This window comes from Leucoraja erinacea, chromosome 21 (genome assembly GCF_028641065.1).
Source record: "Leucoraja erinacea ecotype New England chromosome 21, Leri_hhj_1, whole genome shotgun sequence".
NCBI classification, from domain to species: Eukaryota; Metazoa; Chordata; class Chondrichthyes; order Rajiformes; family Rajidae; genus Leucoraja; species Leucoraja erinaceus.
Window position 1 is genome coordinate 18,185,386 of NC_073397.1, and position 26,638 is coordinate 18,212,023.

General features: G+C 44.4%; 1 protein-coding gene across 1 annotated transcript; it reads right to left on the minus strand.

Annotated features, from left to right (window-relative positions):
* sdc4 (syndecan 4) lies at positions 1-26,638 on the minus strand. The gene is made up of 5 exons (XM_055652280.1): positions 26,290-26,638; positions 8,756-8,882; positions 6,206-6,234; positions 5,091-5,277; positions 1-3,985 (listed from the first exon to the last, which is right to left on the minus strand). The coding sequence occupies exons 1-5, from the start codon at positions 26,356-26,358 to the stop codon at positions 3,834-3,836; spliced, it is 564 nt and encodes a 187-aa protein (XP_055508255.1). The 5' UTR covers positions 26,359-26,638; the 3' UTR covers positions 1-3,833.

Genomic DNA, 26,638 nt, shown 5'->3' on the forward strand with positions numbered 1-26,638 from the left:
GCCTGTGTAAAGATAACTTTATTTTTTTTTTACATAATACATCCAGAAATAGAACAAATTAAAACATATGAATATATACAGATCTGAAAATAGCAAAAAAATCATTTTTATTCCATAGACATAATAATTAGTTAACAGAGACAAGTTACAGCTTTTTCCACTGGTGTTAAGACAGTTTTGAACTTTGGAGCAATTTTAACCTTACAAATTGGGAAACAAAGAGATGCTATCTGACATTTCTCCATGGAATCCAACATGAGACTGGGTGTATAGACCAGTGCTCCAGCCAATCCTGCATGTTTCTCACTTGGCAAGTTAATAAGGAAAAAATTAGACTCCGTTATCTGCTGGAACTGGGAGTGACGGCATGGATTTAGTGTAGACCCAGACCAGTGTAGGTATAGCACACACAAAGTATACCGGGATTCAGAGTAGCAACACCTAAAGTGGAATATTTTGGCACTCGATAGCGCCATACATCTCCAGCATGCCATCGACGTGCCCATCTGTGTACAAGATCCTATCTGAGGCACTTGGAAGAAAATGTTGGCACTTTCTCCACCATCTGTACACCTCACCATCCCAATGAGGGAAGAGGTTAGTTCTGGACTGGGCACCAATTCTTGAGGAACTTCAGCAACCCCCCCCCCCCCCCCATCCCCCAACAATTCACAACTCAAATCTCTTCAGAAACCCCAGGTGGCCAAGTACCATAAAACACAGGAAGCTTGTGTCCCATCCTGCCCTCCCCAAACACAAGGGCACGCCATACCCAGATTAAACACACAAGTTAGCACAGATGAATGAAGCCCGACTTCAAAGCTAAAATGTTAAAAGCAATGCTCCACTATATCATTCCTGTTCTGCTTTATTTTGGGTTGAATTGTTGTAGGGGTTAGATGAACAGATTTGTTCTGTGATGCGTTCCTGGTTTATAAGATCCCTACCCCTCTCCCACGCCGTGCCATTAAGAATGTTGCCATTAATATTTACATCGAACATCAATCCAAAGAATCACTAAAATTATTTTGCGTACCAAAATATAGTTTTGTTGAAAAAAACAAAGTTATATTTCCCCCCCCCCCCCATAGTAAATTGTACCGGGACTTATTTCTCAATACACAAGGACCCAACTGTGCAAAGAGTTTCCCCAGAGCAGGGGCTCATTCAAGGAGAAACAAGATTGTTTTATAAAAGCACTTATTACCCAATGGCCAAAAAGGGGCTATGATGGGGTTACAGTGAGAGAACACCAGTCATTTAATCTTGGCCAGACAACAAATATCGTTGGCTTAAACCTCAAATACCCAAAGTAATACAGATTACAATTCAGTAACCTGTGGCACTGAATGGGGTGGAAATTAGACCTTGATGTGTTAATGTGTAATCATTACTACAGCTACATGCAAGAATTTTGTTCCATTAAAGTACTGAAGGATGGAAGTACTAACGTAATTAATCCTGCTCTGTACATGATGTTTCCATCCCAATCTCTCTCTTCAGATAAACTGCTCCAAAACGACTCACAGATGAAGAAGACTTGGAACTAACCAAATCCAACTTCAAGTTTAGTGAAGCCATTACAATGGTGTGGAGCCAAGAAATTGCAGATGCTGGAATCAGGAGCAAAACACAAAGAGCTGGAGGAACTCAATGGGTCAGCCAACATCCGTGGAGGGATTGGACAGGCAATGTTTTGGGTTGACTCCCAAAGCAAGCTTTTTGGGTAAAAGGAACATCAACAACAGCATCTTACTAGCTGATCTTATTCCCCCAACATTTGATCCTGACTACAGGTTCTGTCTGTACAGAGTTTGTATGCTCTCCCTGTGAACGTGTGGGTTTTCTCTAGATGCTCTGGTTTTCTCCTACATGCCAAAGGGTTATAGGTCAGTTGTCTTGAGTAAGAGTTAAAAAAAAAAAACATTGATTTTTCCTTTTGTTCCCATTTATCACACCCTCAACTTTCTGGTCCTGAGGTTTGCAATTCTCTCCAAATCCCACATCAGATGTTTTCACTGTTTTCACTGTCTTCCCCACCTGCCCCCCCCCCCCCCCCCCCCTTAATATTGGACACAGCCACCATACTGTGGCTGTGTCCAATGGGATTTTCAAAGGAGTCACACACAAATAATCCAAGTGAGATAACCCTCCTTGCTGAAAAACATAATGGTAATTCAGTCTGAATGGGCCAGAGTATGTACAAATTGACATTGCTCAACAGGAAACACATTTAACATATACAGGACTAAAAGCCAAACATAAACGAGTTAAAATAATTTATTCCATAAATTGCTCTCCCATACTCTTGATTACATATTTAAGAGTTGTATTTATACACCAACGCATAGGAAGATTTAGGCCAGAGCCAAGGCTTCTCAGATGGCAAATAGCCAGATGTACTTTTAAAAACTTTTTTCTCATTTCTGCAAACATTTTCTTTCGATTCCAATTGTCATAGAATGTTAGCCTCAAGAATAAACCCAGCCAAATTAAATAAAAGCAATGTCAAAGGCCTTCACGTTACTAGAGTTTACACAAAGAGAGAGACTTTGATTACTTGAGAAAGAGATTAGTGTACAAAATATCCCGAAAAGGACTTAAATTAAAATTACCTCAAGTACCCAGGGAATGGGATTGCAGACTGATAGGTGGTTGACATGTACATGTTTCTTAATATCAAAGTCTCCTGGCACCAAGAAACTTGGTCAAATTCACTGCTAAATGAAGATTGGTCTGTTCAACTGTGACATGTTGGCAGTTTATCCTTCCTACCATAGAAAGTAAAAGGGGCAATATTTTTCCTCCAGAAAGTTGGGTTATTTTTTTTTTTTTTTTTTTTTTTTAAAGAACAAATGTCTCTATCTCTATTATAAAATAACTTCTATGACCGACCTACATTTTCTTGTGAAGCACCAATGTAAAGAAAATGGACACTATCAATAATCATATTGTGTATAAAATGAAATAGCAAATAGATAAGAATATCCATAAAATTTAAGTCATTCATTCAAAACAGTGTTTAAAAATAGTCACACTGAAATAAAGAGGGTATTAACATATTAAGATAATTTAAAAAGCAGGAAATTTGTTAAAAAAAAAACGTCCTAGAGATTTTGCCAGTGAATGCAGTTGTATAGTAATAAAATGCTACAAAATTTGATCTATGGTTCAGCACACGACTACAGCAAATTTAATAAAACCAAATTTTGCTTTTTTTTTGGGGAGAACTTGAGAGAAAAAAAAAAATAAAAAAAAATATACAGATGCGAACAATTTCCTGTGCTGGGAAACATCAACTCAAAGCAGTTTGACATTTTAAAAAACTTTCCAAAGGAAATGCAATTGTGGTTCTTTAAAGAGGGGTGTTGCAGGTGCAGGTTAGTGTTCGAGACAGAAGGTTTCTGAGAAAGCTAGGCTATTCCACAGAGCTGCCCGGCAGTACCAGACAACAGGGGAAACCAATTATGGTTTTGGGGCAAAGTGAAAACAAACAGTAAAATGGAAATGTTAGGACAGTGAAGTCTCATCACCTTCTCCTCCTCCCTCACCACAACACGTGGCAGAAATACTCAACGTGCAAGTAACGGACAATGCTATGTTGTAGCTTCCAGCCTCGTCTTTACAAAATAATGTTTTGTTTTTTTTTTAATATATCTGGGATAGACAATTTCCCCAGTTGACAGTGGATTTCATGTGTAGAATACAAAAGATTAGCAGAAGCTTTAAACTAGCTGCAAGTAGTTGCTCCACTTCTCCCAGTTTGGTGAAGGCAGGTGGTCAGAGAGATTATAAAGTCTGTTGTTCAGAAATGCCTGCTGAGGTTTTCATTTTTATGCGTAGAACTCAGTGGTGGGCGCCTTCTTGTAGATGGGCTTCTTGCTCAAGTCGTAGCTGCCTTCGTCCTTCTTCCGCATGCGGTAGACCAGCAGCAAGATGAGCAGGATGGCAAACAGGAGGCCTATGGTCCCACCAGCGATCATGGCTGAGGAAGAGAGTCACAGCAATTAGTTCATAAGGCCAGAAGTAATACAAGCACAATGAGGCCATTTGACCCATCGACTCTAGTCCGCCATTATGGCCGATCCACCTATCCCTCTCAACCCCATTCTCCTGCCTTCTCGCCATAACCTTTGTCAGTCTTACTAATCAAGAATCTGTCATCTCTGCTTTTAAAAAATACCCGATGTTTCCTTTTTTTCTTCTCCCCATTTAGCGACACAGCGTGGAAACAGGCCCTTCGGCCCACGCTGACCAAAAAAAAAATAATAAAAAATCACCCACACACTTGTTCTATGTCTAATACCTAGGAACAAGTTACATAAGCCAATTAACCTACAAAGCTGCTAGTCTTTGGAATGTGGGAGGAAACCAGATCACCTGGAGAAAACCCACGTGGGAGAATGTATAAACCTCACACAGACAGTACCCGCAGTCAGGATGGAACCCAGGACCCTGGTGTTGTAAGGCAGCAACTCTACCATTGCATCACTGTGAGGCAGCTGCACTCAACCTCATTCTCCCTGCTTCCCATAACCCGACACCTTACTAATAAAGTATCTGCCAATGTCCACCTTAAAAAATACCCATTGACCTGGCCTCCACAGCTGCCTGTGGCAATGGATTCCAGATTCACCACTCTGAAATTCTTCCTAATTTCCGTTCCAAGGGTTACTCCGTTTATTCCAAGGGGTACAGGTGTGATAACCAAGTCAAGATCATTTTATTGTCATATTATCCCAAAACAGAAAAATTAAAGTCGTACTTGTAGCAGTACAACAGGATTGTTTTGTTACTCAGTAAATAACAAAAAATTCACCAACTGTAAAAACATATAATGCCAGAACCAAGGCCGAGATCCCTAGTGCAACCAAAGTCTCCCTTCACACTTCCTAACTCCATTCCAATGACTTTTGTGACCCTTGAAAGTCCCGGAAAGGAAATTTATCTTGTTTCCCCCCCTCGGTCTCCAATGCCCTAGAGCAAACAGTGCATTTGTCCAGACTCTCCCTGTAGCTAATGCAGTCCAATAGTCTAGCACAGCCTGGTCCTGTGCTATGCTGCTCTATGTTCTATCATGTCTCCTGTACCTGCTAGCATTTCCGTGCTTGCAAACACGCTGGAGTTGTTGTTGGTGCTGGCCAAAGCAATCCGGTTGTTGACATCATCATTTGACGGGGCATTTTTGTTCAGGAGTACCTCGTTGCTCAGCACAGGGCTCTCTTCAACCACGGCCACATCAAGGTCAGGGATGTTATTGTCCCGTTCATCGTCATCCTAAGGGAAGAACACTTGCATTAGAAATCAGAGCTCGTTTCACTCTTCCACACAGGCTCAGTGAACATTCTGTTAATCGGGGATGTGCCTAGGTATGCCAATAGTCTACTGGACTATTGTAATCATCTATTGTCTTTCCGTCAACTGGTTAGCATGCAATTAAACGCTTCCCACTGTACCTCAGTACAAACAAAACCACTTCACTGTACCCCAGTCTAGACTAAAACCACTTCACTGTACCCCAGTCTAGACTAAAACCACTTCACTGTACCCCAGTCTAGACTAAAACCACTTCATTGTACCTTGGTGCACGTGACAATAATTAGCCTAAACGGGTACGCAGGAAAATAATTTCACTCTGCATTTGCACACATGATAATAAAAACACCATTGACCAATTATTTCATTTTTTAAAACTGCTGTCTAATTGTGTGGACATGGAACATTGTGGATTGTCTTTTCTTTTATAAATCAAGTTTACCATTTTAGAATGTAAATTTACCTTCTTTATTGTGTACCTATGGCACACAATATAGATTCTTAACCCAGACCTCAACTCCAGGGGTAATTTTAAAGATGGCCAACAAGTTAGCTATATCCACATTAAATGTTCTCTCGATTGTGAAGTACACAGCCATCAGCGATGGAAGAGCTGAATGGTCTAGTCTGTGCAATTCTTTGGTTTGTCCCAGCGCTTTGTGGCGGTACGCAGCAGTATGGGACTTTAAAGTGTTAAATGTCATAATTTAATTATCAGGCCAAGAGAAATGTTTTAATAATTGTTCATACCAGCCCCTTTGTGTACAAAAACAATAGTTTGGGCAATGTTGTAAACCCTACTCGCTGACCAGTCAATAAACAGCCCAATATTTCAATACCGAGTCCCTATACCACTCTATTGTTGAATGGGGAATGGAACTTATCTTACCTCATCATCGATTGGATCGTCTTCTTCATCTGAAAGAGAAAAGAAAATCTAGTTAGCACACTGAAAATTAACTACCACTCACAACATTTAGACAAGCTTCCCTCCCCCGTCCCACGAGAGGCAATAAGACCAGAAAAGGAGACCAAGGAATTAAGTGGGAATGATCCTCAGGGTAGGCTACCGATCCACAAGACAACAACCATAGACAAATAGGTCAATGAGCAGATATCCCACCACTGTGTTCCTATCAGCCCTTTCCACAGCAAACTCAGATAGACTCCAATGCTTTCAGGCACGCTTGGTTCCAGAGCCTTGCCGCATTATCCGTTCAACAGAAGAACGGAGGAGAAAAGTGTGGAGTTTACACATTTTCCCTGGGACCCCATGTCTTTCCCTCCGGGTGCTCCAGTTTCCTCCCACACTCCAAAGATGTGCGAGTTTGTAGGTTAATTGGCCCTCTATAAATTGCCCCTAGTATGTAGGGAGGCACGAGGCAGGGGGATAACATGGAACTGTGAATGGGTGATTGACGGTTGGCACGGACCGTGGATAAGGGCCCCTTCTCCATGTTTATTTTAGAGATAGTGTGGAAACAGGCCCTTCGGCCAAACAAGTCCGCACCTACCAACGATCACCCCATACACTACACACTGGGGACAATTCACGAATTTTTACCAAAGCCAATTAACTTACAAACCTACATGCCTTTGGAGCGTGGCAGGAAACCAGAGCACCCACGCAGGTCACAGGTGCTGACCCAAATCTTTCAATCAATCTCACTAAAAATGCAGGTGATAATGATCATTTGAGCACATTGGTGGCATTTCCCCCAAGCAGGCAGGCTGAAGTTTCCATTCCCACCACCGTGTTGCAGAAAAGTGTTGTTAACAGGCAAAGCAGAGCAGAGAAATCCCCCACAGTTACAGGCTGTAATGTGATTCAGGGAAATGCAGCTTCTGAAGTAATGAGCTACGAGTTCCTCAAAGCCACATCCTCTTTTGTCAGCAGATCAGCAACAGTACTCGACAGTCGCACGTGGGAGTGGGGGGGTGGGGAGGGGGCAGGCTGAGCCAATGGTCAGACAAGCTCACAGAATTCCTGCAGGGCAGGCACAGAGCATTAAAAATATACCCAAGATAGACACAAAATGCTGGAATAACTCAGCGGGCCAGGCAGCATCTCTGGAGAAAAGGAGGCGATGACGTTTTGGGTCAGAAACCTAGAAAATAGGTGCAGGAGTAGTCCATTCGGCCCTTCAATGGTTGATCATCCAACTCCGTATCCCATCCCTGCCCTCTCCATACCCCCTGAACCCTTTAGCCACAAGGGCCACATCTAACTCTCTTAGATATAGCCAATTAACTAGCTTCAACTACTTTCTGTGGCAGATAATTCCACAGATTCATCACTCTCTGTGTAAAAAATGATTTTCTCATCTCAGTCCTAAAAGACTTCCCTCTTATCCTTAAACTGTGACCCCTAGTTCTGGACTTCCCCAACATCAGGAATAATCTTCCTGCATCTAGCCTGTCCAACCCCTTAAGAATTGTAAGTTGCTTTGTAAGAACATAAATTAAAGTGGAAAAGAGGCCAGAGCAGTGAGAGAGGGCGTTGCAGAACTCCTGTCAGAGAGAGGAGGAGAATGTTTTCAAAGTAGGCACACCGACTGAAGGGTTCCGACTCAAAAAAAATCACCTACTCCCTTTCTCCAATGATGCTGCGTGCCCCACTGACTTACTCCAGCATTGCGTGTATCTTTGAGCAATGAAAATATCCTAAATGCATCACGATCCGGATTAATCTCAAAGTGAATGGATTGCCTATCAAGGGATTGGAACAAGACTGTTGGATCTATGCTGACCACATAATTATCATCTGCTAATCTCACCCAATCAGTAGATAAGAATGCAGGAAAGGAATATTCAAATATTACATTAGAATGAATTGTGAAAGAACAACTTTTTTTTTTTTTTTTAAATATAGTCAAATTAAAACTTGCAAACAAGAAGGCCTTTTGGAACTAATGGCGGAATGGTTAAATAGAGTATGGAATGGGATGGGGGGGGGGGGGGGGAACCTTTCCAAGTGATACATCGGGAGCTTGACTACACCGAGCTGCCAACCTAGTCAAAGTCTTATCCCACCCCAGTCATTCCTTCTCCTGCTCCCATCTGACAAAAGGTACAGAAGGTTGAAAGCGCCAACCACCAGACTCAGGAACAGCTTCTCCCCGCCCCCCCCCCCTCTAGAACTGGTGTGCTACAATGCTGAAAACCAGACACCACATTCTATCTTTCCCTTTGTACCATCTATTATACTCGAGTTTGGCTTGAGTGTATCTATGTATGGTGTATCTCAAAGTTGGCAAGTTGAACAATTAGTATTGATGGGGGAGCTTTGTACCATTGGAAGACTCGATCTATTCCTCCCCTGATTTTGTACATTTCTCTCCCTGAAATTTTCAGAAGGAAAAATATTCAACCCATCCCATTACATCACCACACAAAATAAATCCATTTCACTTTAAAAAAAAAACCCCAAGATATTTACCACTGTCAACGTCATCTCCAGAACCATATCCAGAACCATATTCATTCACGTGGCCAGGGTACGGACTGGACTCCTCATAACCAGAACCTTCCAGCTCATTGAGATGACTCGTGTCAACATCCTTTAGCTGTTTCAGGGTTTAAATAAAAAACATTGGTCAGTATAGTCATTACACTAGCAATACTTAAATATCAGAGCTTTTGATTGATTTAATTGATACACAGCATGGAAAAACGGGCCATTCAGTGACCTCATTCTATACACGTTGTACACAAGCTGGGATTGCGTTTGCACATAGGAATATATTTCAAAACTGTAGGCAGAAAATGACACTACCCAGTCAGGATCCTACCTGGGGTCTTTGGCAGGGTGGGCAGCAGCTCTACCCGCTGCATCACCCACCATCCTCACTGCCCTGTCCCCCAAAATCTCACCCCCCCCCCCCCCCCCCCCCCCCCCCAAATGAGTTATCATCAGTTGATTAACCGGGGTGGAAGATTGCAACCTTCACGTGGTCCGCCCTGTTTTGACTAATGCAATCCACCCGGTGTGCATAGTCAAATAAGATCAAATAGACCAAGTTGTCCTACAACTTTAGGCTGTGCACGCCATACGCAAGAAGAAGAAGTTGATTAACCAAAGATTTTAGTTTCAGCGACTGGGGTGACACAGTGGTGCAGCAGTAGAGTTGCTGCCTCACAGCACCAGAGACCCAGGTTCGATCCTGACTACGGGTGATGTCTGTATGGAGTTTGTACGTCCTCCCCGTGTGTTCTCTCCGGGTGCTCAGATTTCCTCCCACACTTCAAAGACATGCAGGTTGGGAGGTTGATTGGCTTCTGCAAATTCTGACAATTCTGTAAATTGTCCCTAATCTGTACGATGGTGCTAGCGTACAGGCCAATTGCTGGTAAGCGCCGAGTCATAGAAACATAGAAAATAGGTGCAGGAGTGGGCCATTCGGCCCTTCGAGCCTGCACCGCCATTCAATATGATCATCCAACTCAGTATCCTGTACCTGTCTTCTCTCCATACCCCTGATCCCTTTAGCCACAAGGGCCACATCTAACTCCCTCTTAAATATAACCAATGAACTGGCCTCAACTACCTCCTGTGGCAGAGAATTCCACAGATTCACCACACTGTGTAAAAAATGATTTTCTCATCTCGGTCCTAAAAGACTTCCCTCTTATCCTTAAACTGTGACCCCTAGTTCTGGACTTCCCCAACAGTGGGAACAAGCTTCCTGCATCTAGCCTGTCCAACCCCTTATGAATTTTGTAAGTTTGTCAGTAGGCCAAAGGGCCCATCACCACGCTGTATCGCTAAACTCAATCAAGACCCCACCCTGCTCTCTCTTTCTCAAGAAGGTCAGGCTCCAAATCACATGCTGGTGGAGAAAACAAGTGTGACATTCTTACTGTTTTAGTGAAAGCATTCCATAGAGGACATAAACAGGAAGGGAGCTATAAATATATAGCCTACTTATTAATGCAGATGGATGAGAGACAGAGAACCTCTCTTCAAATAACGTGACAACGAAATCTAATTTTGAGGTTTTATTTCCACCAATTTAATTAAATCCAGAGCGTCCAAACCAGAAAACGTAATTTAATTATTGAAATCAATCCAGCTATCACAATCCACGAGGCTGGTATCAAATTCAACACAAGGAGTACACCCATTACCAGTAACAGGGAATCCTGTTTCCCACTGTAGCTGGAGACTGGAGTACTTCAGCGGGTCAGGACATGGATAGGTGACATTTCAGGATGGGACCCTTCTTCAGACCCAAATCATCACCCATGTTCGCCAGGGTTGCAGTTTGCCTAGCTGAGTTACTCCAGCACTGACTGCCCTTCTGTGTACTAAAAGGGTGAGCGAGAGGGACAGGACAAAGTCTGGCAAGTGATAGGTGGACAAAGGTGGTCTGACATGTGAAGAAAGACCCCAATCAGAAACATCACCCAGCATCCAGAGGTGTTGCCCGACCCACTGAGTTCCTCCAGACCTTGTGCTTCATCTACACCTTACCCATGGTGCATCAAGCTAGAATGCTCATGGCGTTGTAGACCGAGTGAGATGGAATTGACAACCTTGGAGCTTCAACCTTCTCTCAGCTGAACAGAACATTCCGTCTCACAAACCAGACAAAGTACAGACTCCATCTACATTTCATGCTGCCTCGGCAAGGCCACCAGCATAAATAATCAAGGACCAGTCTCGCCCTCCTCTCCCATTAGGCGAGAGGTACAGAAATGTGAAAATGCTCCAGATTCCGGGATAGTTTTTCCCCCCCATCTTTTGTCAGGCAACTGGCCAGGCAGAATCTCTGGAGAACATGAATAGGTGATGTTTTGGGATGGGACCCTGAAGACTGATTGTTATGGGGATAGAAAGCAGGAAGCAAGGAGGAACAAGACAAAGCCTGGCAGGTAATAGAATCAGAGTCAGAATTATACAATGTGGAAACCGGCCCTTTGGCCTAACTTGCCCAGTTGATCAACAAGGCCTATCTACACTAATCCCACCTGTCCGTGTTTGGGTCATATCCCTCTAAACCCATCCTATCCATGGATCTGTGTCCGTGTGACAATACTTGCCTCAAATCCCACCTCCAGCAACTCATGCCATGTACCCACCACCCATTGTGTAAAAAAAGCTGCCACTCAGATTCCTATTAAATCTTCCCCCTTCCCCTCTCACCTTAAACCCATGCCCTCTGGTTCCCGATTCCCTTACTCTGGGTAAATGATTGCATTCACCCCATCTAATCCTCTCATGATTTTATACACCTTCACAAGATCACCCCTCACCCTCCCTAGCTCCAAGGAATGAAATCCTTAATTAATACAGGAGAGAGAAATCAATGCTTTCAGGGTGCCAGGAGGGGGAGGTTGGGCAGGGGTTCTAGATTGGAGTAAAGGGGGTTCTTGAGAAACCAAGAATGCTATGACACAAGACCAACGCCACACACACTAACCGCGCCCTACACAAGCAATGGTTAATTGAGCTGCGGTGGGGCTGGAGAGAGAAGGTGCAAGTAGGGGAGAGGAGAGATTTTAAATAGGATGGAGTGTAGAGTTACAGCCCTTCAGCCACATAGCTAACATTCCAGCAGCAAGCAACGGCAAATAGCTCAACGAAACCGTTGGCAGCCATCCCATTTCCACACTCCATTTGTACACACATAACCAGCGACCTTCCTACAGCTCAGTTACAGCTCATCCACAGCAGGCTTGAACATTAATCCTCAGCCAATTTCAAAAAAACAAGCCTGACCCTCGAGCCCTTTTTTAAAAGTATTTAAAAACCTGTGATAGTGGAGCAATAGAGTTACTTTTTATTTTAACGCTTGCACAACGCCAACACTAAAATAGTAAATTTTCTCCACAAAGTGTGGTGATGTATGGAACGAGCTGCCAGAGGAGGTAGTTGAGGCAGGTACATGGAAAGGACAGGTTTAGAAGGATATGGGCCAAGCAGGAATGTGGGACTAGAGGGGACAGGTTGTGGGCAAGTTAGGCCGAAGGGCCTGTTTCCACGCTGCAAGACTGACTCGAGAGATAATAAACACTGCAACAGCACCATATGTCCTCCTCCTAACATCTTTCACCACTATCAACTACGCCCAGCCACACCACTCACTACCTTGCACTTGGGAAGTTTGAGATTCCCCAGCCAGTTTGCAGAGATAAGGTTACCAGTGATCATGACTCCAATTAATTTATTTTACTAATGTACTGCTCAAAAAAAAAAGGATTAAGGAGTCACCATCTGTAGTATCAGTAGACTGCAATTATTCCTACCAACAGCATGCGCCAATAATTCCTGGCAGTCACAGCCTAGGCTGGCAGATGAGGGAAGCACAGTGGTGCAGAGGTAGATCTGCTGCCAGAGACCCGGGTTCGATCCCGCCCAAGGGTGCTGTCTGTACGGAATTTGTACGTTCTCCCTGTGACCGAGTGGGTTTCCTCCGGGTGCTCTGGTTTCCTTCCAAAGATATACGTGTTTCTGTGAATTGCTCCTAGCGTATAGGATCGATGGTTGGCGCAGACTCGTTAGGGCGAAGGGCCTGTTTCCACCGTGTCTCTCTAAACTGTAAATTTCTTCTCAGCTGTCACATGTAAGGATAGGGCTCTGGTGTTATGGAGCTTGACGTCTTGGAAAATTCTTTCATCAGGCAAGAGGTACAGAAGTGCAAAAACACACTGTCAAAATTTGGGAGTTTCCTCCCAGCTGTTATCAGGCAACTGAACCATCTAATCAACAAGAGAAAGACCAACCATCTAACTCATTGGAAATTCTCAGACCAATTTTTAATTGGACTTTACACAAAACAATATTCCCTTCATCCGATCTCTCTACACCAAGGATGGCTCAATTGTAATCATGTATAGTCTTTCTGCTGACTGGAGAGCATCCAAAAAAAACTTTTCACTGTACATGTGTCAAACTAAATAGAGAAAGATGGCAACACAGAGAGAAGACTATCATTGTATTGAATATCAAACAAGTTAAGTAGACAACTCTTCATTTTGGCTATATTTCTAATTGAATTGTGGGCTAGTTTAGAAGGGCCAAATGGCTCCTGCCATACAGTACATTGTGGCCAGTCTATGCAATTCAGCAGGGCAACATTGAAATTAAAAACCAAAAACAGGGTGGGAGTAACTCAGCAGGTCAGGCAGCATATCTGGAGAACGTGGATAGGTGCTGTTTCAGGTTGGGACCATTCTTCCAGCACTTGCCGTTTTCTCAAGATTCCAGTATCTGCTGTTTCTCATGTCAGCATTAAAATTCAAGTTGTTTCCAACCCCCCCTCTCCAATTACGCCATAGAGTGTGGGGGTAACTTTACAATGTTACTGCCACTCGATTTGTTTCAAACAATCCCATCACAAGGTTAGTCATGAAGAATTTGTTCCGAGACATCCCTGAATCACTTTGTTGCAACAACTTCTTAGTCATGGACATTTTTACCGTAACAGGACGTACAAATTTGCCTCTTGCCAAATCCTCTCTTAGTTTGTGCCAAATCTTAAAGGGGCTTCACAGATAACTCAGAGAGTAGGTTTTACAGACAGTGGGGGTGGGGGTGGGAAGAAAGACTTCTTCACATGGGTCTACTGCAGAGATACAGCATGGAAACAAGCCCTTCTGCCCACAGAGTCCTCGCTGTTCAGTGATCACCCCAAACACCAGGACTATCCTCCACACAGACTCAGATTCTACACTACACTAGGGACAATTTACAATTCTACCAAAGCCAACTAACCTACAAACAACAAAACTGGAGAAAACCCTCACACTCACAGGAAGAACTTTAAAAATCCAGACAGCCAGCACCTACAGTCAGGATCGAACCTGGGTCTCTGGCACTGCTCTATCTTGTTGTTCCTCAATCTCTGTAAGATGCTTTGATCTTTGCACGTATCCCACAGCTTGTACCATTATCAGCTGTGCCCTCAGCTGCCTGCACCTCACCCTCTCCTCACCAAGTTCTAGGTTACCCGAGCATCTGACAATATCCTTGCATGAAGGCTCTCCACATACAGCAATGGCTGGAGCAAGAAACATTTCAGATTGCGTTGGCAGTACTCTCTATGAGAGATTGGGCAGGCTAGGATTTTATTCCTTGGAGTGCAGGAGGTTGATGGGCGTATCACATTATGAAGGAAAGACAAAATGCTGAAGTAACAGGGGGTCATGCAGCATCCCTGGAGAACATGTCACATGGCTAGGTGACGTTTGTGTCAGGGCCCTTCTTCAGACTGATTAATGCAGTCTTTTACCCCGAGCAGGGTAACCAAGAGCTACAGGACCTTTAAGATGAGAGAAATATTTAATAGGATCCAGAGGGGCAACTTCCCCTCCCTCCCCACCCCCACACAGATGGGTATATAGAACGAGCTGCCTGAGCAGATAGCTGAGCCAAGTACAATAATAACATTTTAAAAGACACTTGGACAGGAACATGGAAATGTTAAGAGCGATAACCAAATGGGAGTAGCATAGATGGGACATCTTAGTCGGCATGGATGAGTTGGGCCGAAGGGCCAGTTTCTGTGCCGTGTGAATCTACGACTTAGAGAGCAAGGGGGCCCTGATAAATTCACCGACAAGCAGGATAAGCAAGTCAGAAACACATCTTCACACTACAGCTGTGTAAACACGGACCTCACGCATACCACCAGGCAAGCAAGTTGGAGAAAAAAAGTGGGAGAAATTAAAAAACAAAAAGCACCTTCACTAAGTCCGGGCTGGCTTGGCCGCAACATGTTGGAGCTCGATTAGTAGTGTGCACATGTACAGTAACAGCAGGGCGACTTCCAAGCATTAACCAAATAAACAAAGCAACTCGAACAGTGGAGTAGGGAGGGAGAGTGTTGTTTGGAGCCACCCAGAGCAGCAGATTGGTGATTTTGACCCCTGCTCCATGGATGCAAGAAGTTAAATTAAGGTGTAGGGAAAAAAAAAAAAACTGCAGATGCCATGGGAAGAAGGGTTTCTACCCGAAAAGTCACCCATTCCTTTTCTCCAGAGATGCAGCCTGACCCACAGAGTTACTCCAGCACTTTGCATCTATCTTCAGTAAATTGAAGATGGTGGATGGGAACCCTTCACTTGCACTGCAGCAGAGCCCAGGCAAAGGGTTGCACAAGGGCAGGTACAAAATTGCTGGAGTAACTTAGCAGGTCAGGCAGCTGCTGGGGGGGGGGGGGGGGGGGGGGGGGGGGGGGGGGGGGGGGGACATGGGTAGGTGACCAAGAGTTAAAGCTTTGTGCAGACACGACTTGCTTGGACACCCAGATCACCCAACGTTATTGCAGTACCCCGTCAAAAAAGACAGAATGGACGTCCTTCCACTACACAGCATCATAGAGGAGATTGTCCAGATCACCAGCACAAGGTAACTCAATCTACAGGGAGGAGCCCCAAACTATCCCCACACCGACTCCGCAGTAACTCATGCAAGGCGAAGGCTTATAAGAGTTTGCGGCACTAAGGCTCAGCATCAGAGTTGGTGCCTTCCAGCACCGGAAACCTGGATATGATCCTGACCACGGGTGCTGTCTGCACGGAGTTTGTACGTTCTCCCTGTGACAGTGTGGGTTTGCTGGGTTCTCTGGTTTCCTCCCACATTCCAAGGACGTACAGGTTTGTAGGTTAATTGGCTTCGTTGAGGATTGTAAAGGGGTCACTGGTTGGCACATACACGGTGGGCCCTGGGGCCAGTTTCTGCGCCACATCTCCAAAACTAAACATCCACCACGTGTCTCTTGACTTTCAATTAATGTTTTGGTTTAATTGAGACAGACAGCAGTTACGACCGTCTAATAAGCTAGTTTATTAATAACGTGGGCGCCTCTGTGCATCGAGTTCTGTGCTTCCCAGACAGGCAGAAGTAACACGACTCCATGCAACTCGCATACGTGAAGATTGATATCAAACAGCTGATGCAAGATATCAATGTATAGGCACCACAATCACTACTTTTGTAGACACCCAGCATTCGCCCAAAGGCAGAGCCCCCCCCCCCCCCCCCTACCAATGGACAGGGAAAACATCTCACCAAGTAACATCAGAAGGTGATTTCATGTTAGAAAAGGTTATAGTCATATAATGTTGAATTCTAGCCAGTTAATAATTTCCCCTGGCCCAATATTTAATTTCTCCATCAATTTCTCCCCCTCCTCAAGTTAACAACTAAACTTTACAAGATTTGATCAAGATCTGGAATGTATGTGCTGAAACCACCATGGAACCAAATACCAGAGAAACTGTCAATCACCACGACTGAAAGAGGCTAAACTGTAGAATGTACCACAACAATGAAAGAGAAATGCTGGAAGAACTTGGGGCTGATTGGAGTTAATTTGGATGTCCCATTGCCACGGGATAGGAGAACCAACACCAAACACCACTGTACAGTGGCCCAGTGGTAGTGTTGCTGCCTCACGGTGCTAGTGACGTGGGTTCTATCCAGATTACGGGTTAGTTCTGCACAGAGTTTGGACATTCTCCCTGTGACTGCATGGGTTTTCTCCGGGTGCTCTGGATTACTCCCACATTCCAAAGATGTGCAGGTTTGTAGGCTGGTTGGCTTCCAATACCCTTTTGTTGCATGCTATCCAGTCAGCAGAAAGATTACAAGCCATCCGCAATGTACAGACACAGGATATAGGGAACAACGTTTAGTGCAAGATAAAGTCCAGTTACATCTGATTAAAGATAGTCCAAGGTGATCTGGGGGCAGCATGGACTTGGCAGGCTGAAGGGCTGATTTCCATGTGGTGTTTCCATTCGAAACTGAAATCTCAGACTTTCAGTGGCTGGTTTAGTGTTGCTTGGTAGCTCCTGTGCAGAAGAACTGGAGCAAAGCAACCCTCAAAACCACACCAAGGTTTTTCTTTCATAGCTGCAGTGCAAATTTTCGTGGGTACACATGGGTTTAAGTCGAGTTCAATGTACGAGTAACAGAGGACTTCTGGAAACAAGCCAAGGGAATGCTTTCCCTCTTTTGATCATGATCACACCACCATCACCTGATCTCCCAGGTCTGGACTTGCAAACACTTGGCACCAGCCCAAAGATTCAGATGGCTGTAAGAATCACTCTAGCGGCAGAGAGAGAGAGAGAGAGAGAGATCTGCACCCATCTATCTGGGCAAACTCAAAGGGCAAGCACTCAATGTCAAAGGTAGGCACTCATTGCGGTCCTGCCATTAAGTAAATTCTCATGCCCTTGACCAACATCCTCCTCCCTCTAATTCACTTATAGTTTCAATCACACTAACCTACACACAAGGGACATACTTTTACTGAAGCCAATTAACCTACAAACCTGTAGGAAAGAACTGCAGATGCTGGTTTAAATCAAAGGTACACACACGTATCAAGGTGGACGATCCACATTCTCCAGAGATGCAGCCAGAACCACTGTTACTCCAGCAGTGTCTTTGTTTGTAAACCAGCATCTGCAGTTCCTACACACTGAAAAGCTTTGTGTTGTATGCTATCCCGACGTATCTGATGCTATACATAAATATAATTGCAAATTTTTTACCGAAGTCAATTAATCTACAAACCTGTGTGTATTTGGAGCGTTGGTAGAAACCAGAGAAAACCCACGTGTTCACAGGGAGAAGATACAAGCAGCACATCCTGTCAGGACTGAACCTGTGTCTCTAGCGCTGCAAGGTAGCATTTCTAGCGCTGCACCACCCCTTGTTACAACTGAGGGCTATGTGCCCACGACATCTGTGACAAGTTTCTTTGCTGCCCCTTCCATTGGTCTTCAGGCAAAACAAACCTTGCTTTTCCATTCCAAGATTTAAAACCTCAAATCTTTAACCTCACCTAAATACTTTCATATTATTGTCTCGTCTCTCTCTTCTCTCACCCCCCCCCCCCCCCCCCCACCTCCAATGTTATCTGATGCTTAACTCTGTTAAGAGTTGGACCCCCAACCTTTGCCCCATTTAAAAGCACACAAAAGTTGACAAAGGGGTTTCAGTAACCAAAGGTCAATTAGACCTCCAGTCACTGACCTTTGAGAAAGGAATTCCAATCTCTTTTGTTTCAGCTGACAATTCCGCCTAACTTCATATTATTTACACTCGAAACAAAGTAAATGGTGGGAGGATTGGGTGGGTGGGGGGGGGGGGGGGGGGGGGGGGGGACAAGGGAAGAAAAAAGAGAGCGACAACCGCCACCAAACATCTGCTAGACAGACTTCCATCGACTCAAATTCTATGCTTCATCTTCATGCTGCCACGACTCAGTTTCCTTACTGGAAGCATCAAGGACGGCACAGCGGTGCAGCAGTAACAAGGCCCGGGTTCTGTCCTGACCTCTGGTGCCACACGTACGTTGTCGCTGTGACCGTATAGGGTTGCCTCAAGGTGCTCCGGTTTCCTCCCACATTCCAAAGAAGTTTAACTTTATACATTATTTGGCATCTAAATTGTCCCTACCGAGTATAATAGAACTAGTGTGTGTCGACTGTGGGCCGTAGGGCCCCATTTCCACGCGGTTTCACAAAGCAGGAAGCAGGATGCCCCATCCCAGATATCCTGGAATTTCCCCAAACGCATAATTGGCCCAGTGAACTATCAATGCACAATATTACTTGCGGGAGGGGTTTATTATTGTCATGTCCCAAGATAGTGACAAAATTGTGTGCTATCCAATTAAATCAGATACGTACAATCAAGCCATGCACATGTAGCGCAGAGATACAAGAGTGCAGAATACAGTCTTGCAACATCGTATTTAGAGGGGAAATATTCCAAAGTGCACAGCCTAGTGATAACTGTTGACATCAATGGTTGTTTCACCTGTTGAAAATTGCATTGAAGAGAAGTGCTTTTGCACTTTGGTACTTTGACAGCATTGCCCTCCCTCAGCTCTGCACCGTAGTTTAGAAACAAGGAATTGCTGATAGACAAAATTCAGCATCTCTGAAGAGAAGGAATGGGTGATATTTCAGGCCGTGGCCCTTCTTCAGACTACAGGAATTGCAGATGCTGGCTTACAACATTAAAGAACACAAAGTGCTGGAGTAACTCAGTGGGTGAGAAAGCATCTCTGGAGAACATGGATAGGTGGCATTTCAGGCCTCGATCGTTCTTCAGACGTTTTGGCTTTGTAATTCTGGGACCCGTTATACCATTCGCTCCCCATTAAAAAGAGTGGTGTGATGTGCAACAGCTCGTCAATGTTGTTACTAGTTGGTGGCTACAAAGGGGGCACTTGCCCAGGTGACATGGCACTTCTAGTTGGGGGGCAAGTCAAGTCAAGTCTATTCGTCACATACACATACGAGATGTGCAGTGAAATGAAAAGTGGCAGATTCAGATTCAATTTTAATTGTCATTGTCAGTGTACAGTACAGAGACAACGAAATGCATTTAGCATCTCCCTTGAAGAGCGACATAGCAAACGGCAATGCTGGCTGATTGTGCAAAAAAAAAACTACAACACAGAATGGAACAGAATCAGTAATTACATGTTTGTGGGAGGAAAAAAAAAGAATCAGCAATTTAAAAAGACACCACACAACAGTAAATTGGTACAGATTCCGCGTGTGACCAACTCCCCCAGGGACTTTACACTTGCACAATATTCACTTCCTTCACAAACTTATGATTGTTGGGTGCAGCCACGTACAAAGTCAATTTCCCTCCCATTTCTCCATCTGCTTCCATGACGAGGCAGACGGATCGACATCTACTATTAACCCACCAACTACCACTGGTTTCACAATTCGCACCTCTTCCATCCTCATCTCAGACCCTTTCCCTCTTCATTTCTGGCCTTTGTCCAACCATCTTTAGACTTGAGATACAGCGCAGAAATAGGCCCTACGGCCCACCGAGTCCACGCCGACCAGCGATCACCCCGTTCATTAGTACTATCCTACACACTATGGACAATTTAGCCAAAGCCTGTACATCTTTGGAGTGTGGGAGGAAACCCAAGCACCCAGAGAAAACCCATGTGGTCACGGGGAGAACGTACAAACTCTGTACGGACAGCACCTGTAGTCAGATCAAACCAGTCTGGCACTATAAGGCAACAGCTCCACCACTGTGCTGCCATCTGTATCAAAAAAACCCTCATCTGTATCCACCTATCACTTGCCAGGTTTAGTCTTGCTCTATCCCTCCTCCTCTCTCCCAGCTTTTTCTCAACCAATACACCCTCTCCCACACAAACAGTCAGAAGAAGCCCCCCCCCCCGACCCAATGTGTCACCCATCCATGTTCTCCATAGTTGATGGCTGACCCACCGAGATACTCCAGCACTTTGTGCCTTTTTTTTGTAAACTAGCATCTGCAGTTCTCATGTCTGCAAAGTTCTGATACTGAAAGCTGGTGATATCAGACCTCATGGTGGAATTGTCCAAACTGAAATAATCAAATGTGAAAATCAGTCTCTCTTCACTATTTTATTACTCTTTCCTTTTGTGTTGGTGTGTGCGTGTTCTTGAAAACATCAAAGTCCTTTCACGCTGACTGCTGCTATTCACATAAACCCTGCAGATTGCATTAAACTTTAAATACATGGTAATGAGTCGTTCTTTTCAATTGGGAAACCGATCAGTGTACAAGTGCTTGAATAGCAATTCCAATGGCATTGTGTTGAATCAATGTATTTGTAAGTTTCTTGTTCTTCCTGTTTGAACTGGTAGAATTCTATTGCCAAAGAACCCAATTTGTTTTCTAATCTCATTCTCGACTGCTAACGTTTGTTGACCCACCTCAGGATTGAGCCTGTTAGAGGGTCCCAACCCAAAACATCACCCATCCATATTCTCCAGAGATGCTGCCTGACCTGCTGAGTTACTCCAGCAAGTTGCGCCTTTTTAAAAAATATATATAAACCAGCATTTGCAATTCCTCCTTTTCTACACGATTTTCTAGTTTGTTGATGAATGTATGGAAGGCTAAAGATGTTCTTCTCAAACTGCCAGGAAAGAAGCAACCTAAAAGGGGCTTGAGGAGAATTGATTGCGGGGCCCAGAGGGCATGGCTCAGTGCTCAAGGCTGGCGATCTGGAAGGATGGTGAAGTGTTGCTATATCTGTCTCACTTGGTGGAAAAGAGTCAGTGTGCCTACTATTCATCCACTGATGGAAATTCTTCCTTCCAGCCTTAAACCTGGTAGATGGATGCTAATAAATCTCTCCTTGTGAATTCAAGCTTGCTGGTTGATTGGGCCACTCCTCGTGATTGACAAACCCCCCCCCCCCCCCATCTCGGGCCAATGTTAAAGAATGGCGACATGGGCCAAGCAGCTTGACACAGCGACGCAGCAGAGCTGCTGCCTCACAACGCTAGAGACCAGTGTCCCATTCGGACTATGGGCGCTATCCGTGCGGACTTTGCTTGGTTTCCCAGGCAGCTTTTCCCCAGATGGTCTGGTTTCCTCCACCATTCCAAAAATAAGTGCAGGTTTGCAAGTTAATTGGCTTGTCCCTAGCGTGTAGGATAGAACTCATGTACAGGTGATTGTTGGTCTTGGCTTGGACTGGTTGGGCTGAAGGTCCAGGCTGCATCTCCAAAATAAACTAGCACAGGTTCGATAACTCCAGAAGATGGAACAAGAAGGGGACACGAGTTGTGAATTAGTAGCAAAACTCAAATAGAAGGTCAACACTCCCTTCATCCAATGACCCTCCAGTGTGGGTTTTATTCAGCTGCTCCAGATTTCTCCCACACCCTAAAGACGTTCCAAGTTTGTAGGTTAATTAGCTTTGGTAAAGTTTGTAAATTGTCCCTGGTGTGTGTAGGATGGTGTTAGTGTGCAGGGGGTTGCTGCATCTCCAAATAAAGATGTATCGCTTTTACAGAAATTCTGAAAACAGAAAGCTACGGGCAGATTTAGCATTTTGGCTGCCTAAAGACCAGAGAAGAGCACAGCACTTTGCTTTAACAAAGAAAAGTGGGACATTTCCTTCATATGGAAACAATACTCCAATTCATTTCCTGTGCAACAGCAAAGGAATTAAAACTCGTAGCTAAAGTTTCAGAGGTTTATAAAATGATTCCTTCCTGTAGAGCAGTGGGGAGTCTCAAGGTGTTGTACAAATACAACCCTTTTCTTTCACTGTACACAAGCAGGAATGTTTTGTACAGTGGCTGAACCACTGCATGAATAGGCAGTTTTACATCTCCACCCAGGGTGCATTGAATAACCAAATCAATACTCTGTTCCAATTACACAAAGGGCCACACTGCAGGTTAGTTGCTTATCCTGCTCAACAATTTCACTATGCAACTATCATAGAAACATAGAAAATAGGTGCAGGAGTAGGCCATTCGCCCCTTCGAGCCTGCACCGCCATTCAATATGATCATGGCTGATCATCCAACTCAGTATCCTGTACCTGCCTTCTCTCCATACCCCCTGATCCCTTTAGCCACAAGGGCCACATCTAACTCTTAAATATAGCCAATGAACTGGCCTCAAATACTTTCTGTGGCAGAGAATTCCAGAGATTCACCACTCTCTGTGTGAAAAATGTTTCTCTCATCTCAGTCCTAAAGGATTTCCCCTTTATCCTTAAACTGTGACCCCTTGTCCTGGACTTCCCCAACATCAGGAACAATCTTCCTGCATCTAGTCTGTCTAACCCCTTAAGAATTTTGCAACTTTCTATAAGATCCCCCCCCTCAATTCTCTAAATTCTAACGAGTGCAAGCCGAGTCTATCCAGTCTTTCTTCATATGAAAGTCCCGACATCCCAGAAACAGGCCATTCAGCCCAACTCACCCATGCCAAACAAGGTGTCCCATCTACGTTAACCCCATTTACCTGCGTTTGGCCCATATCCCCCTAAAATATAACAAATTTAGGCCATAAACCAAAATAGTACAGGAGTCCCAGGTTCAATTAAAATACAATAATCAATAAATGGAGTCATACAGCATAGAAACAGACCCAACTTGGCCATGCTGACCAAGATGCCCTATTACACTAGTCCCAATGGCCCAAGTTCCTCCAAACCTTTTCTACCCATGTATCTGTCCAAGTGTCTTTTAAATGTCATAATATTACTTGCCTTGATTGCCCCCTCTGGCATCTCCCTCGATTTAATTTACAGAGGACCAATTAACCCGCAAACCACTATGATCTATGCCTCAAACCCACACGTCTTTGGGAATGTGGGAGGAAACCGGAGCACCCGGAGGAAACCCACACAGTCACAGGAACAACTTGCAAACTCCACACAAACACACAGCACCCAAGGTCGGGATTGAACCCAGGGCTCTGCTGATGCGAGGCAGCGGCTTTCCCCACTGCGCCACACAGATCCCTCCACCATTTTTCATACAAAGGACAGCACACTCCAGTGTAGTCTCAAGTAACTGTGACCTAATTTTTAAACAGTAGGAATTCCTGGAATGCCAATATGTAAATGCTTAAAGCAAACTTTATAAATCATTATGTACAAAAACAAACAGAATGCTTCAAGTACCAGCAGATTAAATACAAGACAGGGCAGCCCAGTGCTCTCGGCTTTAGAAACTTTGCACGTTAATTGTCCTATGGTAGTCTGAGAGATGGAGTGATAAAAGATGCTTTTGCAACAGAGGGGAATTTGTACAAACACTGAAAAACAACTGCTGGGGAACCAAAATGGTGACTCTTTTAATCCCCAAAATCTGCTCAAGTTAAGCACAAACAGGGTTTTGTATCACTGTGGAGGTGGGAGTTTGTAGAGGGGACAAAGATGTTAACCCTTCTTTATTTACCCCAATGAAAAGTAGCAACAACAAAAAAGTCCGAAGAAGAGTCTTGGGGGGGGGGGGGGGGGGGGGGGAACGGAAACTTTGGCTATCCAATTTCACCAGAGATGCCGCGGGACTTGGAGAGTCACTCAAAGTTTAAAGACAAAGTTACTCCAGCATTTTGTCTTTATATATTTTTAAAAAAACACTCCAGGACATGCTGCCATCAACCACATAGACTTTAATTGCAAGAAAGGTCAGGAAAAAAAAGATCCTTAAAGTCAACAAATTTAACTATTCTTAAATTCAAGATCGATTCAACCTTGAAAAATATTAGCTCCGCGAATATCTCGTGTTGGAGCGCTTGCAAAATGTCTAATCTAATTACCGATATTTTTTTCCATCAGTGCCTCGTATCTCGTTATCAGACTTTACCTTTGGTAAATGTTGACATTGTGGCAACGTCAATAAAAACAAAACAACTGGTCAAGTGAGTGGCACGGTGTTGTTCCGCGGGGATAATTACCCGTTAGCGTTATTACATAGAAACAAAACCAGGTTTAAAGTACGGTTCTCTGAAATAATCCAGCACTCAAACGTCCCAAACAAAACACACACAACTAGATAGCCAATTGAACAGATGCTCGCATAGTGGAAAGATTTACAAGAATACTGGGGAAGTACTTTAATACAGAGACACATCAAAACAAAGTACTGGAGGAACTCAGCTGGCCAGGCAGCATCTGTGGAGGGAATTCCCATGGCCATTCCCCTTACAGAAGGTTAATTGGTTTCTGTAAATTGTCGTGTGTGTGTGTGTGTGTGTGGTCGGCGCGGACTCAGTGGGCTGAAGGGCCTGTTCCACGCTGCATCTCTAAACTAAACCAAAACCATCCCGGTGCTTTCTGTGTGGAGTTTGCCCACTCCCTTTGAGATCTCTGGGGTTTCCCCTGGGCGATCTAGCTTCCCCCTACATCACAGGGACATGCTGGTGGGGCCAATATCCACCCTGGTCAAGGTTAATAGCATGGAAACCAAGAGGGCAGGTGATAGGCATAAGAGAGTCGGAGAAGTTTAGGGAGAGTCTAATGTTATTGCTCACGGGGAGCAGTGTGGACCCGACGGGCCAAATGGCCTCTTGTACGGTAATAAGCAACAAATACAAAGTTGCTTTACAAAGTACTTGTGGGAAACATTAGCACACTCGGTGACAGCTGCAAATTCTTAAAGAGTATTGAAACAATGTAATCGTCCGTAGAGAGAGAACAACATTTCAGTGCGTTGGTACAACATGCAAACATTTAGGAATATTCCTTTGCAGGTCAAATGTATCCATTTTGAAACGCGATTAAAAGTGCCTACATGTGAAAGTTTGTTATTGGAGATATATTTAGCAAGGAGATAAAGTTTTATATGTGAACTTTCCACGCACGTACGGAGCTGGGAATGTTACCAATGGTTACACAGAAAAGCTGGAGAAACTCAGCGGGTGCAGCAGCATCTATGGAGCGAAGGAAATAGGCAACGTTTCGGGCCGAAACCCTTCTTCAAACTCAAACGGTTTCGGCCCGAAACGTTGCCTATTTCCTTCGCTCCATAGATGCTGCTGCACCCGCTGAGTTTCTCCAGCTTTTCTGTGTAACCTTCGATTCTCCAGCATCTGCAGTTCCCTCTTTAACACATGTTACCAATGGTGATTGTAAGGGGGGTGGGGAATGTCCCACTAGTCACAATTGATCGCCTTCCACCCCTCACTCACAGTAATAAGGGGGGTATGGAGAGAGAGAGAGAGCGACACAAAGTTACACTCAGTCAGGGCTCCCATTCCTTATTTATGACCACGCTGGAAATATTCTGGAGGGAGGGGGAGCGCAAAGAGGGTAGACACATTTTAAAATCACAGGAGGAAGGGGACGAGTCGCCGATGTCACTAACTTCAGTAAAAGTTTGGAAGAACTTCGATCCAGATCGGAAGAATCTAATTCCACCCCCAGTTTATTTCAGACAAAACAGGTTTCAGAAAGGAACTCTAATCAACGATGTTATGCAACATTAACCGAAACACATTGATACTGCCATATTAGTTAAGATACGGGGGGGGGGGGGGGGGGGGGGGAGTGGAATATTATGTGCGTTGACAACACAAATACAAAATAAAAAAATAACTTTAACAAAAAATTTGAGCAACTCCATTGCTCAAACTCGTGACCCCAGTAACCTCGACCCTCACTGAGAGCCAGGCTGTTTACCTGGAGTTTACTTCCAAACTACTTTAAAGATTTAAAAAATACTTACTGTCTTAGCTGATGTGAAGTTCCAAGTGAAAATGACGAACACGGTAGCTAGTGCCCAGATTTTCGACATGTTTGTTTTTTTTTTAAATTAAATCTCCTTCAAGTTGAACGCGCTGAAGTTTGTTGGTTTCTCTGGAGTGAGAATTTCCCTTTATCTCTCTGTAGAGTTTAAAGGTCCTGAGATCTGCTCCCCCTGGTTTCTGATCTGTAAGTTCACACTGGGAATTGGACAGCGAGTTTCCTAGTTGGTTTCAGCAGCCGCTGTGAATTTCAGCGTGAGATCACTCGAGTGACCAGTCCGACAAATTGCTAACCGTCGACTCTGCCGTTCCTTCTTTATACCTTTCCCC